We start from the raw sequence: 15,495 nt of genomic DNA, 5'->3' as shown, positions 1-15,495 counted from the left end.
ACTTAAAACTACAATACTACATGTGAACAGATATCCAGAGCTTCTTTATCTTTTAAAGAGATGCAAGTAAAAGTAAACATGATGAATTTGACAAAAATATAAAAATAAAATGTGGTGTGATTGCCACTGAAACAACTATCCACCAGAAACCAAATGACGTAGAGGTACGCAACTATACGTCACCGTACGGCCTCAATTGTTCTATAAAGTATTACTTCTAAGGACAATAACTCCTTCAAACAGTCAACTAATAATTTTTGCCATGTTGTATAAAAATAAAAGATATGACATGGTTGCAAATAAGACAACTCTCCACCAGAGACATAGAAATTAGCAACTATAGTTCAACTTAAGACCTTCAACAATGAGCAAAAGCCATACCTTATAGCAAGCTATAAAAGGTCCAAACATGACAAAGTGTAAAACAATTCAAACGAGAAAACAAACAGCCTGAATTGTGTTCAAAACAATAAATGGAAAACAAATATGATGAACAGAATCAACCACTGAACTATAGACAAACTCCCAATTCGGGACAGGCACATTCAGAATGTGGCGGGGCTAAACACATCTTCAACCATATTTCAAAAAAGCTTTTCAAGACATCACATTTAACTGCTTGTTATATTTTATATATGAATGAATTCTAATTACAGATACGTATCCATCAGGCCAAAGGTCTACCACCAGCTCTGTGCCATTTTGTGTTCTGTCAGTACACATTCTGGGGACATGATGAGTCTGTAGTTGTCCCCCCTGAAATACATCCTGAAGCTGGAGAAACAGAGGACACTAAGATGTTTATTTTTAAACATTCTAAGGTAAAGATTATTTATCTAGTTTTGAAAATTGGATGAAGTTGAATGGGGTATACACAAGTTAAAAGAAGTAATTTTGTGATATTACTATAAACCAAAAGTCTTTTATAGACTTTTTACTTGGTAATTTTATACCAAACCAGTGATAGTATGCTACGCATATCTCTGTACTGTATAAATGTCAAAGTTTTGGTTGATGGCAGTTTACCATGAAACAATATACATGTAGATTGTATATTGAGCTTCTTCAGAGAGAGAGTTTGAAAAAATGAATATTTGGAGGTTCCTACCATCTTTAATATTTTATACATATTTCTTTTACTTTAACAGGATTTCAAAGTACAAACCACAGAAGAATTTATAGAATATTGCCAGGATGGTGCATTATCTATAGAAGTCTGGGGTCATAGAAGTCAAGGATTTAATATAAATGATAAAACTGTAGACAATGTTAATATCAGATCAAGGTCATTGTCAGAAAGGTATGTATAAAATTGTAAATCAAAGGTCAGAGATCAAGATTTGAAAAAAAAAACACAATATAAAGTAGAGTCATTGTCAGAAAGGTATAAGTGACATTGCTAATCAAGGGTCATAGGTCAAGACTTAAAAAAACTAATAATAAACTGTTATCACAGAGATATGTCTTGCTTTTTGTAATTTTGATTATGCAAATGTTGAAATTAAAATGGCAATACTTAACAAGTTAGGCTAATATTCAAAGTCCATGAACCATGACTGAGGTACATGGCTAAACCATCTCCATGCAAATGAGATGCACCAATGCTAATACAACTGCATAACAAATATCATTGACTTATTATAAGTTGTTCCCTTCAAACAAACCTAAACACAAACATTAACTTGTAAACTATGTAAAAGTTTCAAAGTCAATGAACCATGAAGAGGGGTGGAGCTATATAATCTCCATGGAAACGATACTTACAAATGCCAATAAATTTGCATACCAAATATCATTGATTTCACATTAGCAGTTCATCTTAAACTGATCTTATCACAAATTAATACATGTAAACTAACCAAAGTTTCTAAGTCAATAGATCATGACTAAGGGGGCTGAGCCAAATAATCTCCATGGAAATGAGAGGTGCCAATGCTAATACAGCTGTATACCAAATATGGTTGACTTACAACTTGTGGTTCACCACAAACTAGACCTAATCACAAACTAATACATTGTTGACGACGGAAACAGCATACCTATGTCTCGCTTTTTGACTCTGTCAAGCGAGACAAAAACCAAGAGTTTTGTCAGAAAGATCAGTATGTAGAGCATATGGCAATCGGAGGTTATTAGAGTGTAGTAATTAAGATATTGTTAGTTTTAATCAAGGTCATATTAAGAAATATCACTAAATAGAACTTTGCAAGACAAGAGTCACAGGAGTCAATAACAAAAAATGTAATAAAGAATAAAAGGAAATGCATCGTAAAGGTCTGAAGAAAACATCTGTGAAACAATCAACAGCACATCAACATAACCAGTATCTAGTTATTAATTTTAGTAATAAAAACTGAGAGCCACAATATAGCCAATAACTCAATCAATCAATCTTCCAAAAAGAGTGAAGAATTGATATTTGAAAGTTCTCAAATTTTAAGGACTCCGTGAAAAGAGGTTCATACTGTATACTTGGACGATTGCTATTAAAATACTCTGGCAGTTGTATATAATGTATTCAATGGTTTTCTTAAAGAAAGTCTAATGGTCTTTGAATGTATTATTAACAGATGGCAGGAAGTAATGAGAAAGATTGAAATGTTTGTTGATGTACAAGAACTTAACCACCAGGGGGAGTATGTTCCTGTTGTAGTACAGCCACGTCCTGATGTTCCCTCGGCTGGAGTGTTTCAGTTACAACAGGTTAGTATTGGATGATGATGATTGATGGTTGGTTGCTTAACGTCCAGCGGCAAATTAATATCCATATTCAGGACGATAACATGTTAATATAGTATGAATATTTACCCTGCTCGGTTCTAGACAGACACACTGAGCTGGATTTTTAGGCAGTTAAGCTGCCTTATGCGAGCACCCTAGATTTGTGTTCTACCCAATAAATGCTGAAATACGTGCCATTGTTATTATCTAGCTGGATATAATGTTATTTATAACTAATTGAATAGTTTTTTCATACTTTTAATTCTGGATTACAAAAATATGACCAGAAAAAACCTTAAATGATCGTCGAACCACCCAAAAGTTTTGAAGTTGCACATAGGAAGTAGAGCACATTAGGAATCCTTATGTAGTTTATTATCCCCTGTGCTTTTGGCTAAGATGTCAAAGAACAATTGTATGAAATATTTAATCGCCGAAAATCTTTAAAGACAAGTAGTTTAGATTTCCCAAATGGCAAAAGTCGTAGGAATATTGTTTGTCGTCAATACGTGTTACAACTACGTCAGTAGTCTATTAATAAGTTCCACTGTTCATGCTGTTGGCGGCAATTTCAAATTAGAAGACGAAATTTTCGTATCTTTTCAATTTGGAGGCAGGGGTTCAAATCAGCGGTGGTCCGAGGTCCGCGACCTTCCACTTTTGCAATCGGACTCTCGACTTGGTTACTAGCTACGCCCGACGGACCTTTCACTTGAAAGAAAATTAAAAATAACTTTGCAAACCTTTTTACCAAAGTCTCTAAATAAACGATCTCAAAACGTATTTTCATCTTTATTATTCATGACAGCGATGTTCATTTTGTTCAACCGCTAGCTTTATACAGATAATCGCCTACAAGTAATGTGTAAATTCGAGTAAAATCGTATCTGACTGACAAAAACAACATTGAAAAACAATGGATGCCGTGTAGACAATTACAATATCTGGTCCGATTCCGGAAGCGGATAAGGGTAATTCCGGGTTTTGGAGATCAACTACAAAAAAAAATTTCAGGCAGGTGACAAAATACATCTATGCATGGTAAATAAATATAAACACTAGAAATGGAAACCAAAAGATATATGTAAAAGAAAGAAAAAGCAAAAAATATTTGATACAGAAACTCAAAATTACTTTTTGACAAATTTTAATGTCAAAATCCAATACAATGTGACAGCTGGGAACAGTATATCTAACAATATATATGTTCCTGGTGACAGTATAAATCTTCTTTATTAGTGATAAATGTTGATAATGCATGTAAGATGCTTTTAAAGTGTAAACATATTACTGCAATTTTTTTCTCAATTTTGAAGGGTCAGTTAACATAGCTGGAAGTTTCTTTCTTTGTTTTCGCAAATAGTGCAACTAGATTATATGATACCTGAATGTAAGCAAATCATATGATATATAGGTGGAATCCTTTGGGTCACTCTACCCCCTCCTGTTTGATAACTTTGAAACGGATGAGATCCCCACCCCTAAACCATATATATTCATGTATGGGACTATATAACTAATCAAATGAAATATAGGGGGAAGTCCCTAGGGTTACCCCACCCCTCCTGTTTGAGAACTTGGAAACAGTCGAGATCCCCACCCCTAAACCATATATATTCATGTATGGGACAATATAACTAATCAAATGAAATACAGGGGAGTCCCTGGGGTCACCCCAACCCTCCTGTTTGGGAACTTTGAAATGGTCGAGATCCCCACCCCTAAACCAAATATATTCATGTATGGGACAATATAATAAATCAAATGAAATATAGAGGGAGTCCCTGCGGTCACCCCACCCCTCCTGTTTGAGAATTTGGAAACGGTCAAGATCCCAAGACAAGACAAGACAATTTATTTAAACTCAAGCACACGTATGGTGCTACAAGGGGATAACAATTATACATTAACAATTACATATATACTTATACATTTACAAGCAAGAAACACAATAAATAAATAAGTGATATCATACAATAAAATTGAAATAAACCATAGTTGGTTGATTTGTTTGCAAAATTCTTAATTGCAACGTGGATATGAAGTTATTGTAACATGCTTTGTATTATGAAAATATTTTTTCAATATGTCTTAGAAACATGCGCACTTTTGTTAGCAGTGGCACGTTACAGTGTGATAATAGACCAGTAAGTTTCAATTGGGAAGGATTTTGTGTGTAATATGTAGGTATATATCTTTCTCTTAAAGACATAATTTGTTCATTGGAGCATACAAAAAAATAATGATCCCATAAACCATACATATTCATGTATGTGACAATATAACAAATGAAATGAAATATAGGGGGAGTCGTTGGGGGTCACCCCACCCCTCCTGTTTGAGAACTTGGAAACGGTCGAGATCCTCACCCCGAAACCATATATACTCATGTATGGGACTATATAACAAATCAAATGAAATATAGGGGAGTCCCTGCAGTCACCCCACCCCTCCTGTTTGAGAACTTGGAAACAGTCGAGATCCCGACCTCTAAATTAAACCATATATATTCATGTATGGGACAGCAGAACTTATCAAATGAAATATAGGGAGAGTCCTAAGGTTCACCCTACCCCCTCCTGTTTGATAACTTGGAAACAGATGAGATCCCCACCCCTAAACCATATATACTCATGTATTTGGCAATATAACAAATCAAATGAAATATAGGGGAAGTCACTGGGGTCACCCCACCCCCTCCTGTTTGAAAACTTGATAACGGTCGAGATCCCCACCCCTAAACCATATATATTTTCATGTATGGGACAACATAAAAAAAATCAAATGAAATATAGGGTTAGTCCCTAAGGTCACCCCATCCCCTCTTGTGTGTGTTTTAAGAACTTGTAAAAGTTTGAGATACCAACTCCTAAACCATATTCATTCCTGTTCGTCATTTCAAACAGATTTGAATGACATACAAGGTCAATCTCATAGGCATCACATATGCATATCACTTTACTAGACCTAATCAATGTGTACTAGACTTTGCCCAATGTCAGGCGACCATGGGAATGAATAATTATGGCAGCTTTGTTTGGGAGACTTCGTAACAGCATTCGGTTACAATTATTTCTTGTTTATTATAAAATTTTATTGATGCAAAAAATGAGTAGGTTTAAAGAATTTACCTTAATTATATTTTGAATAATTTCTGGTTCTATAAAAAATTTCATTTTAATATGGCTCATTTTAAAGAAAACATATCTTTCAAGCCCAAGAGTGTTTGACCAACTTTATTATAATCACCTGTCATTTTATTCCAAACTTAGACATCATGGACTTGGGGTGAAGGCGTGGGTCATTTATATTTACTATGGGCAGGTCAGTCAGACCTCACCTTTGATCCCCGTAGTAGTAAACATTTGTCTGATTTGTGTCTCATAACTTTTGCACTGTAGAACACAAACTCAGTTTTCTTTCCAGGGAAGCAAGTCCATGCATACTATTACAAGCTCGTACTTAGTCAACTTGAACTACTAACAGTCAACTAATACCAACGTTAACTATCAACTAGAACAACTGCAATCATTTCGAACTTGTACCACTGCAGACACATGACCATTAAAAATATACTTGATATATGCGTTGCTTTTGAAAACCTTGATAAAATATGAATTATTTGCCTTAATAATTAATTAATTAAATGAACATAAATGCACAATATATGAATGTTTAATGTTTGTTCTTTTAAATCTTAAAAAAAATGAAGCAACATAGCCACAGTTTTCATAATTATGTTTTCCTTGGTTTTTGGTTAACTGCCTACAGCGCTTACAGTGCTTTGATTAATGTTAAGAGTTCATAAGGTAACAGTCCGCAGGAAGACATGTCACCTTATCCAGAACACATTATTCTGACTCTGAAACGAGCAGTCTTTGCTCTTACTCCTTAATGCTGCATGCTTAGCGGAGAAGCAGTAAATAACAATTTTAAAGTCTTTGGTTTGACCTACCTGGCTGGGGTTCAAACCCAAGACCTTCCGCACTTGAGGCGAACACTCTTCCATGATGGTTTGTACTGGAAGAATGTTCACTTTCATTATAAAAGTAAATTTGTTAATTTAAATAGGGACACTGTGTTTTCTGGTCAATGTATCTGTATGTATGTTAATCCCCTATCAAGTTTCAGTTTAATGTTAAGGTACTTTACAATGAAGTGTTCACATCAATATAAAACTCAGTTATTCATGTTTATGATGATATGACCTTTTAAATTTTTTTTGCCAAATTACCATTTACACCCTAATTTAAAGGTTCACTGATTGTGGACACACGATAGTATTACCATTTACACCCTAATTTAAAGGTCCATAGATTATGGACACACGATAGTATTACCATTTACACCCTAATTTAATGATTCACTGATTATGGACACACGATAGTGTGACTTTCAAATATCACAGATATCACCTGACATGAGACTAAACTGAATTACTATCTTCTTATTCCAGGGTCATACAAGGAGAATAGGTGTAAAAGTGAAACCTAGTAAAAATTCAGGAACTTTGCCGTTAATATGTGAATCTATATCATCAGTATCTGTGGGATGTATTTGTTCTCGGAGTAAAATGACGCAGAAAGGACTTGATAGTTATCAGGAGGAAGATTTATCATTATTAAGAGATCGATGGTCGGAGGCATTGGAAAGACGAAAGGAATATTTGAATGAACAAATACAGAAACTTATAAACAAGCAAGGTATGATGTATTGTTTAATAGATTTTATCAATAATCAAGAGTAGATTTTTATTATTTTGTTTTCCAAATGTCATGGATTAAGGAATAATTGTTTTTTTGTGTTTTTTGTGGATTCTTGATTTCCTGCTTTTTAAAAATTCTTTATACAAGCCAATAGGAAATTTGTATTTGGATGATATTTAATTATGTGGTTCACAGATCCCCTAGAAATACCTCCAAATTAGTACCCAACAAATAATAATTAATCCACAGTAATACAAGAAACAAAAACTGAAACTAAAAAGCAGTGGTGGTTTAAATTCAAAGCACTAAGCAGCACTTTAAAAGCATGTTTGTAAACAAATGAAAAGAAACAAATAGCAAAAGTCAAATATCACTACTGCTTTTAGCCAGAATAGGAGGCTTTGAAGTAAACCCTAGTGAAAGCTATCAGGATGGTGACAAAAATAAACGTAAAACAAACATACATATTGAATTTTAAATTGATACAAATGGTACACAATATATTTTGAGTTGTAACTTACTTGGCTTTAGTAGAAATGATTTGACATATAATACCAAATTAAGTTTTAGTAGTGTGAAAAAAAAAATGTATTTTCAAATGTAAAGCTTTTGTTTACCTTTGTTTATCAGATAAATCTGAGGCTGATGCTGATCGTGAGAGGGCTCTGATGGATCAGTGGGTGTGTCTAACAGAGGAGAGGAATGCTGTAATGGTACCCTCCCCAGGAAGTGGTATACCTGGGGCACCTGCTGATTGGTATGTCAACTGATCTGTAATATAGTAGTATTGAAAATACATGTACATGTATATTGAATTGCCATCTCAGTGTATTCTCTGCAACTAACAATGATTTGGCTAACAGATCAAAGAAATACCAAATATTTCAATTTAATAGTAGATTTATTGTTTAGATATTTATAGACTCATTCCAAAAGGATGGAGGAAAATGGTCTGCCTTTGTCATACAGTCTGTCCAATTAAAATTGTGTGACATTTTTTTCTGGAACTAAAAAAAAAACTCCTGAAATTTGTTTCCAAGCTTCATTTGAGCATGGTATTCTGTCCTATACCTATTCAAATCCATAGCTCATAAACTAATGCTTATAACAGGGTATCATTAATGAGCAATAGCTCTCAGTACATCTTGTTAGAGCTACATTCATAAACTTTCATCCATTATAATAAATAGTTACAGGGCTCACGCTACCAGTCGACTAGGGCGAAGATGTCGCTTTCCCGTCCGTCACTTCGCTTTGCACGACCCTTAAAAGCGAAAACAAGTCGCCCTGTGGTTTACGATACTCGCTTTCAGTCACTTTCGTTATCTGGATTATTCAATTTTTACCAAGACGATAAAACAGCAATTTTTCATTTAAAAGTAAAGAAATTCAAGGCATAAAAGATTTATTTTCTTCAGAAAAGAGGTTAAAGCATTGATTTCAAAGTTGGTGGCATGTTATTTCATAAAAACAATTTTTTATCACTTTCAGTACTTGTTACTCAGGGCGTACATGAAATCATTCTAACTTTCGACAAAATAAGTTGTTGCTTCATTAGAACTTGATGAAATTTGTCTGAAGTAAATTTGTTATCCTTGTATTGCATTAAAAACGTCATTTTCCTTTCCAAATAGCGTGTTAAACATCGTTTATTTTTTGTAAATTTTTCTTCGTCCGCCATTTAAATTATTGGGCATATTATTGTACAACTACGGATTGGAGTTGGGATTTCATCTGAAACGGACCTGCTATGACCGAAATCCGGATTTTACAATAATGACTACGGACGCATGAATGGCACTGCTGACAGACAAAAATTGATCCCAAAAGGAAAAATTACGCATTCCACATGCATTCAACATACTTTTGGTAAGATCTTCTTGATTAATGTATATATTTCCATGTATATGCATTGTTTCAATTTATAAGTTAAAGTTGCTCAACTCTGGGACTATTACACTAATATAATTATATTATGTCCAAGCTTAACGTTTTTTAATTGATATAACAACTTTCTTTTCCTTTTTGATATAAAAAAAAATCTTTATTATTAGTGCCAGATATTTAATTGTTTTTTTCTGAAAAGAGGACTCATATGATTGTGCAACTAGATATGATAAAATGAAACAACTTTAAATTTGAACAGTTACTTTAATTGTATACCCAGTTACAAACTGAACAATATACAAAAATTAAGATACATATGGCCCTTAATGTATTATAGTAAAAACCAAACATTGTAGCGCCGCGAGCAAACAAGCACTTCTCTTTCAAATCTCACCACTTCTCCCTCTCAATTTCAAAAAGAGAAGTCACTTCTCCCTTTGATTCTGAAGTAGTGTGAGCCCTGAAAAAATAGTTATTGTTTTTTATTTTAATTTACTTCATGTTATTTATTTTTATTTTCGATTATGCTATTGGTGGAAAATGCTCATAGAAATTTGTCTTTCTTGATAATGATCATACTGAATTCCCATAATACTATGTTGTTATCTCATTTCTTTAGTCAAATAAATAAGAAGATGTGGTATGAGTGCCAATGAGACAAATATCCATCCATGTATATATTAATTGAAAATAATAATACTGTTCTAAAGATATTTAATGTAAATGTTTTTTTTCCAGGGACCCACCAGATGATATAGAACGACATACACCAGTTGTCTTCCTTGATCTGAATGGTATGTCTATACTGTCAAGAAGATGTCAACTAATAAGTAAACACTAACTTATCCTCACATATAAAAAAATATTTGTATACAATCATTTAAACAATGTTAACAGAAATTTGAAAAATAGAAGACATACAAATATTAATTCACCTTTTTGTTGAGCCTACGAAATATATGGATCTCATATTCTGTCATCAGCAAATATTTAGGTTCAATCTCTGGATAAACTTTTTTATAGTCATCAATAATTTGATCAAAATTAATGGGACTTTATCAAACTTGGACAGATGCTTCTTTGTGAACAAAAGACTGTATACAGAGCTAAATTTTGAAAATATTTTTTTTTTAAATTTTTTCTCTATTTTACAAATTAATGGAAATTCTTTTAGCAGTTAACATTTTATCAGGATGGTGACAAAAATAAACGTAAAACAAACATTTCATGGATCAGTGAACAAGGTTAAGTTTTGGTGGTCAAGTCCATATCTCAGATACTATAAGCCATAGGTCTACTATATTTGGTGTATGGAATGATTGTAAGGTGTACATGTCCAACTGGCAGGTGTCATCTGAATTTGACCTCATTTTCATGGTTCAGTGGTCAAAGTTTTGGTCTTATACTATATGCAATAAGTCAACTATATTTGGTGTATGGAAATATTCTATGATGTACATGTCAGTCTCGCAGGTTTTATTTGACCTTGACCTCATTTTTGTCGAGCCTTCGACTTTAGTCGAAAAAGCGAGACATAGCGATCCTACATTCCGTCGTCGTCGTCGTCGGCGGCGTCCACAAATATTCACTCTGTGGTTAAAGTTTTTGAAATTTTAATAACTTTCTTAAACTATCCTTGATTTCTACCAAACTTGGACAGAAGCTTGTTTATGATCATAAGATAGTATCCAGAAGTAAATTTTGTAAAAATAAAATTCCATTTTTTCAGTATTTTACTTATAAATGGACTTAGTTTTCCTGCCGGGAAATATTGCATTCACTCTGTGGTTAAAGTTTTTAAAATTTTAATAACTTTCTTAAACTATCCTGGGTTTGTACCAAACTTGGACAGAAGCTTGTTTATGATCATAAGATAGTATCCAGAAGTAAATTTTGTAAAAAAATAAATCCATTTTTTCCTTATTTTACTTTTAAATGGACTTAGATTTTCTGCCAGGAAACAACACATTCACTCTGTGGTTAAAGTTTTTAAAATTTTAATAACTTTCTTATACTATTTTGGATTTGTACCAAACTTGGACAGAAGCTTGTTTATGATCAAATGCTAGTATCTAGAAGGAAATTTTGTTTTCTTCCAGTTAACATTACATTCAGTCTGCAGTTAAAGTTTTTAAACATTTATTAGATTCATAAACTATCCTGGATTTTTACCAAACTTGGACAGAAGCTTCTTACAATCAAAAGATAGTATCAAGAGGAATATTTTTATTGATTTACTTCCTCATTTTTGTTGAGCCTGCGATTAACAGAAAAAGTAGGCGAGACACTGGGTTCCGTGGAACCCTTACGAATTTTTACGGTTCATTACTCAGTGTTAAGTTTATGTGTTTCAGTCTGTTTTTCTTAAACTATAAGCAATAGGTCAGCTATATTTGTTGTATAAAAGGATTGTAAGCTGTTCATGTCTGCCTGGCGTGGTTCATCTGACCTTGACCTCATTTTCATGATTCATTGGTCAATGTTTAGTTTTCTTGGTTAAGTCTGTTTCTTAGAAACTATAAGCAATAGGTCAACTATATTTAGTGTATTGAATGATTGTAAGGTGTACATGTATTTCTCGTTTGGTTTATATGACCTTGACTTCATTTTCTGGGATCATGTTAAGTTTATGTAATAGTTGTAGTAAAGCTTTCATTTAGGACTATCAACATATCAATGATTAGTAAAGAAGGCGAGACATTTTAGCGTGTGCACTCTTGTTATTCCAATCTGTCAGATACCTACTGAGGAGATAACTGTATTGTTTTTTAAGCTTGGCCTTCATAAAACGTAGATTTTATTGTTGCAAATTGAGTTTACCTAGCGATGCGTAGTGGAGCTAGGTAAACAGATATTTGCAACAGTAAAATAAAGTTTTACGAAGGCCTAGCTTATAATACAATACAGTTTTTTCCATTCTAATGCCACATATTAATATAAATTCCATATTAGTAGATATTTTGGCTTGAAAATGCCATAAATTAAAAAGTCCACAAAACTGTTACAATGTCTTTGACATCTAAACAATGTGACGTTCAGGTATATTCCCAATGTCAAACATAAACACTAGACGTATTTATACTTTTTGCACGCTTCTAAATGGTTTTAATATTGACAAAAAGAAGATTTTGAAGCACAAAATGTGACTTTTTTGTTTATTTTTTTGAGAAATTACATACCAAACAAATTCTGAATTCAAAATGGTGGCTTTCCTTAGTTATGGACTGGTAGAACGTGGACTCTAACCCTTCAAAATATTTGAAATGAAAATTGTCGTTCTAAATGAATTGCATTAGAATTCTTGTTTGCCATTATATTGAAGGAACTTAACAACATTTTTGTCACATATTTCTCCAATACTGCTGCACAGAATGGCTTCATATTTGGCCAGCAGCACAACAGTGACAAGTTGTAAAGTGTGTGCCTCTTTCTGAACTCAGACAACTTCTACCTGTTTTCCAAAACATTTGAATAACAAGTGGGGGTAGGATTATCACAACAACATGTACATATTATTTTTATTTCAGCTGATGATCTGAGTACACCCAGTGCTAGAGAAGGATTACAGGCTGCAGGCTTCAACTCCATTCTTCCCAAAGAACAATCATCTCAATTCTTTAATCTTCCAATCATTAAAAACATCACAGATAAGGACAGCGTAAGTATAACTTTAAATGTGTTGTCTCAACTTATGTGATTAGAAAACAGGATTTCAAGATTAACAAATTTATTATTGCAACTGTTGACAACTGAGTGCAAGATTTATTATGTGGTTTCAAGAAATGCTGTATACAAATAATGCTTTCAAAATAAAAATAAAAATATTTCCTTTTGCAGTTTTAGCAATAATAAAAAACTTGCAAAATAAATTCCGAATTTACAGTAGCTTATCAAATACTGATTTTCTTTAACGTTATTGTAAATTGGATGTTATTACCATACAATAACATAGGCCTTCAAACAGCCATGATTGTGAAATATATATATAAACTGATGCAGAACTTGCCATATATTATAGGTAACCTCTGCCTCATATTTATTAGAAAATCTTTTTAAACAAATTGAATTTTAATTGATTATCCAAGCGATATGTTGCTGTCTGTATCAAAAATTCCATGTTTTATTTTTCAGATATCTGCTGTTGTATCATGGGATTCATCCATTCATGATTCACCAAATTTAAATCGTGTTACTTCATCAAATGAGCGTGTTTATATGATATTAAAAGCTGTAATAAGACTTAGTCATCCAGCGTACTTGGAAATAGTGTTACGGAAAAGAATTTGTCTCAATATTTATACAAACTTTAGTATTACAAGTCTGACTGATAGATTAAAGAAAAAAATTACTGGCCAGGTAAGAATGATATCAATGGTCAAAATTAATCTGAAATTTTTCATGGTATGACTCCAATTTTCACATAAAACAAATAATTTTCTTAACAATATTATGACATCTTCAGTTTCAAAATTGATGAATAGATAAAAGAAACATAATAAAAACTCATCAAAATTACCAGGCTGATAGTTTGTTATGCCAGACACACGTTTTGTCTACAGGCTGATAGTTTGTTATGCCAGACACACGTTTTGTCTACAGGCTGATAGTATGTTATGCCAGACAACGTTTTGTCTACATACAACTCAATTTAAACAGCTAGAAAGTCAAGTTGAAAAGTATTGGAAAACCATTACCTCCAAAAAGTCAAATATGGCCAAGGCCTTCTATGCCTGGATGTTAGTCACTTTATAGTGTAGTACTTGACTTAAAAATGATTGTGAAGTCAGTGACTTAAGTGACTAGATTTTTTACAATTTTCATATCTGACAGTGAAAGTCCTAAATGTATATTTAAACTCAGGTTTTCTACATCTGTATATCATAAGATATTGAGTGTAAGTCACAATATAAAGCTTTTGACCTCTGACCTATTTTAACAGTTGCTAAGATATTGATTATTTTCTTTGCAGGAGAAACTGTTTTCTAGTGGAATTTCATATGAAGTTGTTTCAAATATACCTAAGGTAAGTAAAGGTTGTATTAAGGAAATAAGAAAAGTTTCCACAAGATATGCATGTACACGTTATTTCAGCAGATTTGATGGAAAATGTTTAAGTTACTGGAATTATCTCTCAATTTAGGTGCAGGTAGAAAGCAAAATTAACTTTTTGTGGATAAGCACTTTTTATTTATCACAAAATAAGTTAAAATTTGAGTAAGTTGTCTTTGACTTGAATTAATAAAACAATCAGTTTGAAAAAGAATTTTACACTTGCTTTCAGTGATCAAATTTTAAAAATTGTCATATTGTTACGAAAACTTTTACTTAGTGTGTAGGGGTTATATAATGACAGACTTTTGAACTGGAAGAGAACACATTAAAATCAGACTTCTTTATTATTGACAGGCTTCTGAAGACTTAGAGAACATGGAAACCTTAGCACAGATGGCTGCGTCACAGAATGAAGTGACTGCTGACGGAGAAACTTACATTGAAAAATATATCAAAGGAGTCTCAGCTGTTGAGAGTATATTGACATTAGACAGACTTAGACAGGTTTGTATAAATTTATATGCACTTTATGGAGTATCTACAGAATACTGCTAGGTTGTATAGGTAGGGGTCTTTGAAAAAAAGTTTGTGCTTTTGAAAATTAATGTGCAATTTATTGTCAAAGTACCAAAAAAACAAGACATGACATACAACATGTCATATTAGTATAAAAATTTAAGATTATAATTTGTTCATTGAAATCAGGACAATGAAGTAATTTGCAGTCTGTAATACATTGTTAGTATGCTTGTCTTTTATAGTTTAGAGCTAAGTTTAACCATAAACTGAAATTCTATACCATCACTATTTTATTTGTCTTACAGGAAGTGAAAGTAAAGGAATTGACAGCAGCACAAGGGAGAGCACTCCGGAAAACAACAAGTACACCAAATATTCCTAATGTATGTAAATTTGAAATCAAAATAGAAAACCTAGATATTTTTCCAATGTTTACATTTTATTCACAATAAAAAAAAATGTGTGCTCACGAAAATGAATGTGTGATTTACCATTTAATTACATATGTGAATAAAAATTAGTATTTTGAATTGAGGACAACATTTGTGATGACAGATAAGTCTTACTTATTGCAATCATATATTTGATGTTTTGCTATTCAACAGATGTC

General features: G+C 32.7%; 1 protein-coding gene across 5 annotated transcripts in view; it reads left to right on the top strand.

Moving 5' to 3' along the window:
• LOC127722989 (kinesin-like protein KIF13B) overlaps window positions 1–15,495 on the top strand; it is a 190,781-nt gene that overhangs the window by 161,287 nt on the left and 13,999 nt on the right. For all 5 annotated transcript variants that reach the window (XM_052229394.1, XM_052229396.1, XM_052229395.1 and 2 more), the window contains 11 exons: window positions 657–821; window positions 1,149–1,300; window positions 2,571–2,703; window positions 7,178–7,424; window positions 8,058–8,184; window positions 10,053–10,108; window positions 12,842–12,972; window positions 13,446–13,670; window positions 14,284–14,337; window positions 14,721–14,870; window positions 15,191–15,268. In XM_052229394.1, the coding sequence (XP_052085354.1) occupies window positions 657–821; window positions 1,149–1,300; window positions 2,571–2,703; window positions 7,178–7,424; window positions 8,058–8,184; window positions 10,053–10,108; window positions 12,842–12,972; window positions 13,446–13,670; window positions 14,284–14,337; window positions 14,721–14,870; window positions 15,191–15,268 (1,518 nt within the window). The remainder of the gene's footprint in view (window positions 1–656; window positions 822–1,148; window positions 1,301–2,570; window positions 2,704–7,177; window positions 7,425–8,057; window positions 8,185–10,052; window positions 10,109–12,841; window positions 12,973–13,445; window positions 13,671–14,283; window positions 14,338–14,720; window positions 14,871–15,190; window positions 15,269–15,495) is intronic.

Source organism: Mytilus californianus, unplaced genomic scaffold (assembly GCF_021869535.1).
Source record: "Mytilus californianus isolate M0D057914Y unplaced genomic scaffold, xbMytCali1.0.p SCAF_13, whole genome shotgun sequence".
Taxonomy (NCBI): domain Eukaryota; kingdom Metazoa; phylum Mollusca; class Bivalvia; order Mytilida; family Mytilidae; genus Mytilus; species Mytilus californianus.
Note: the sequence above shows the minus strand (reverse complement) of the source record. Positions and strands in the feature narration are given on the sequence as shown.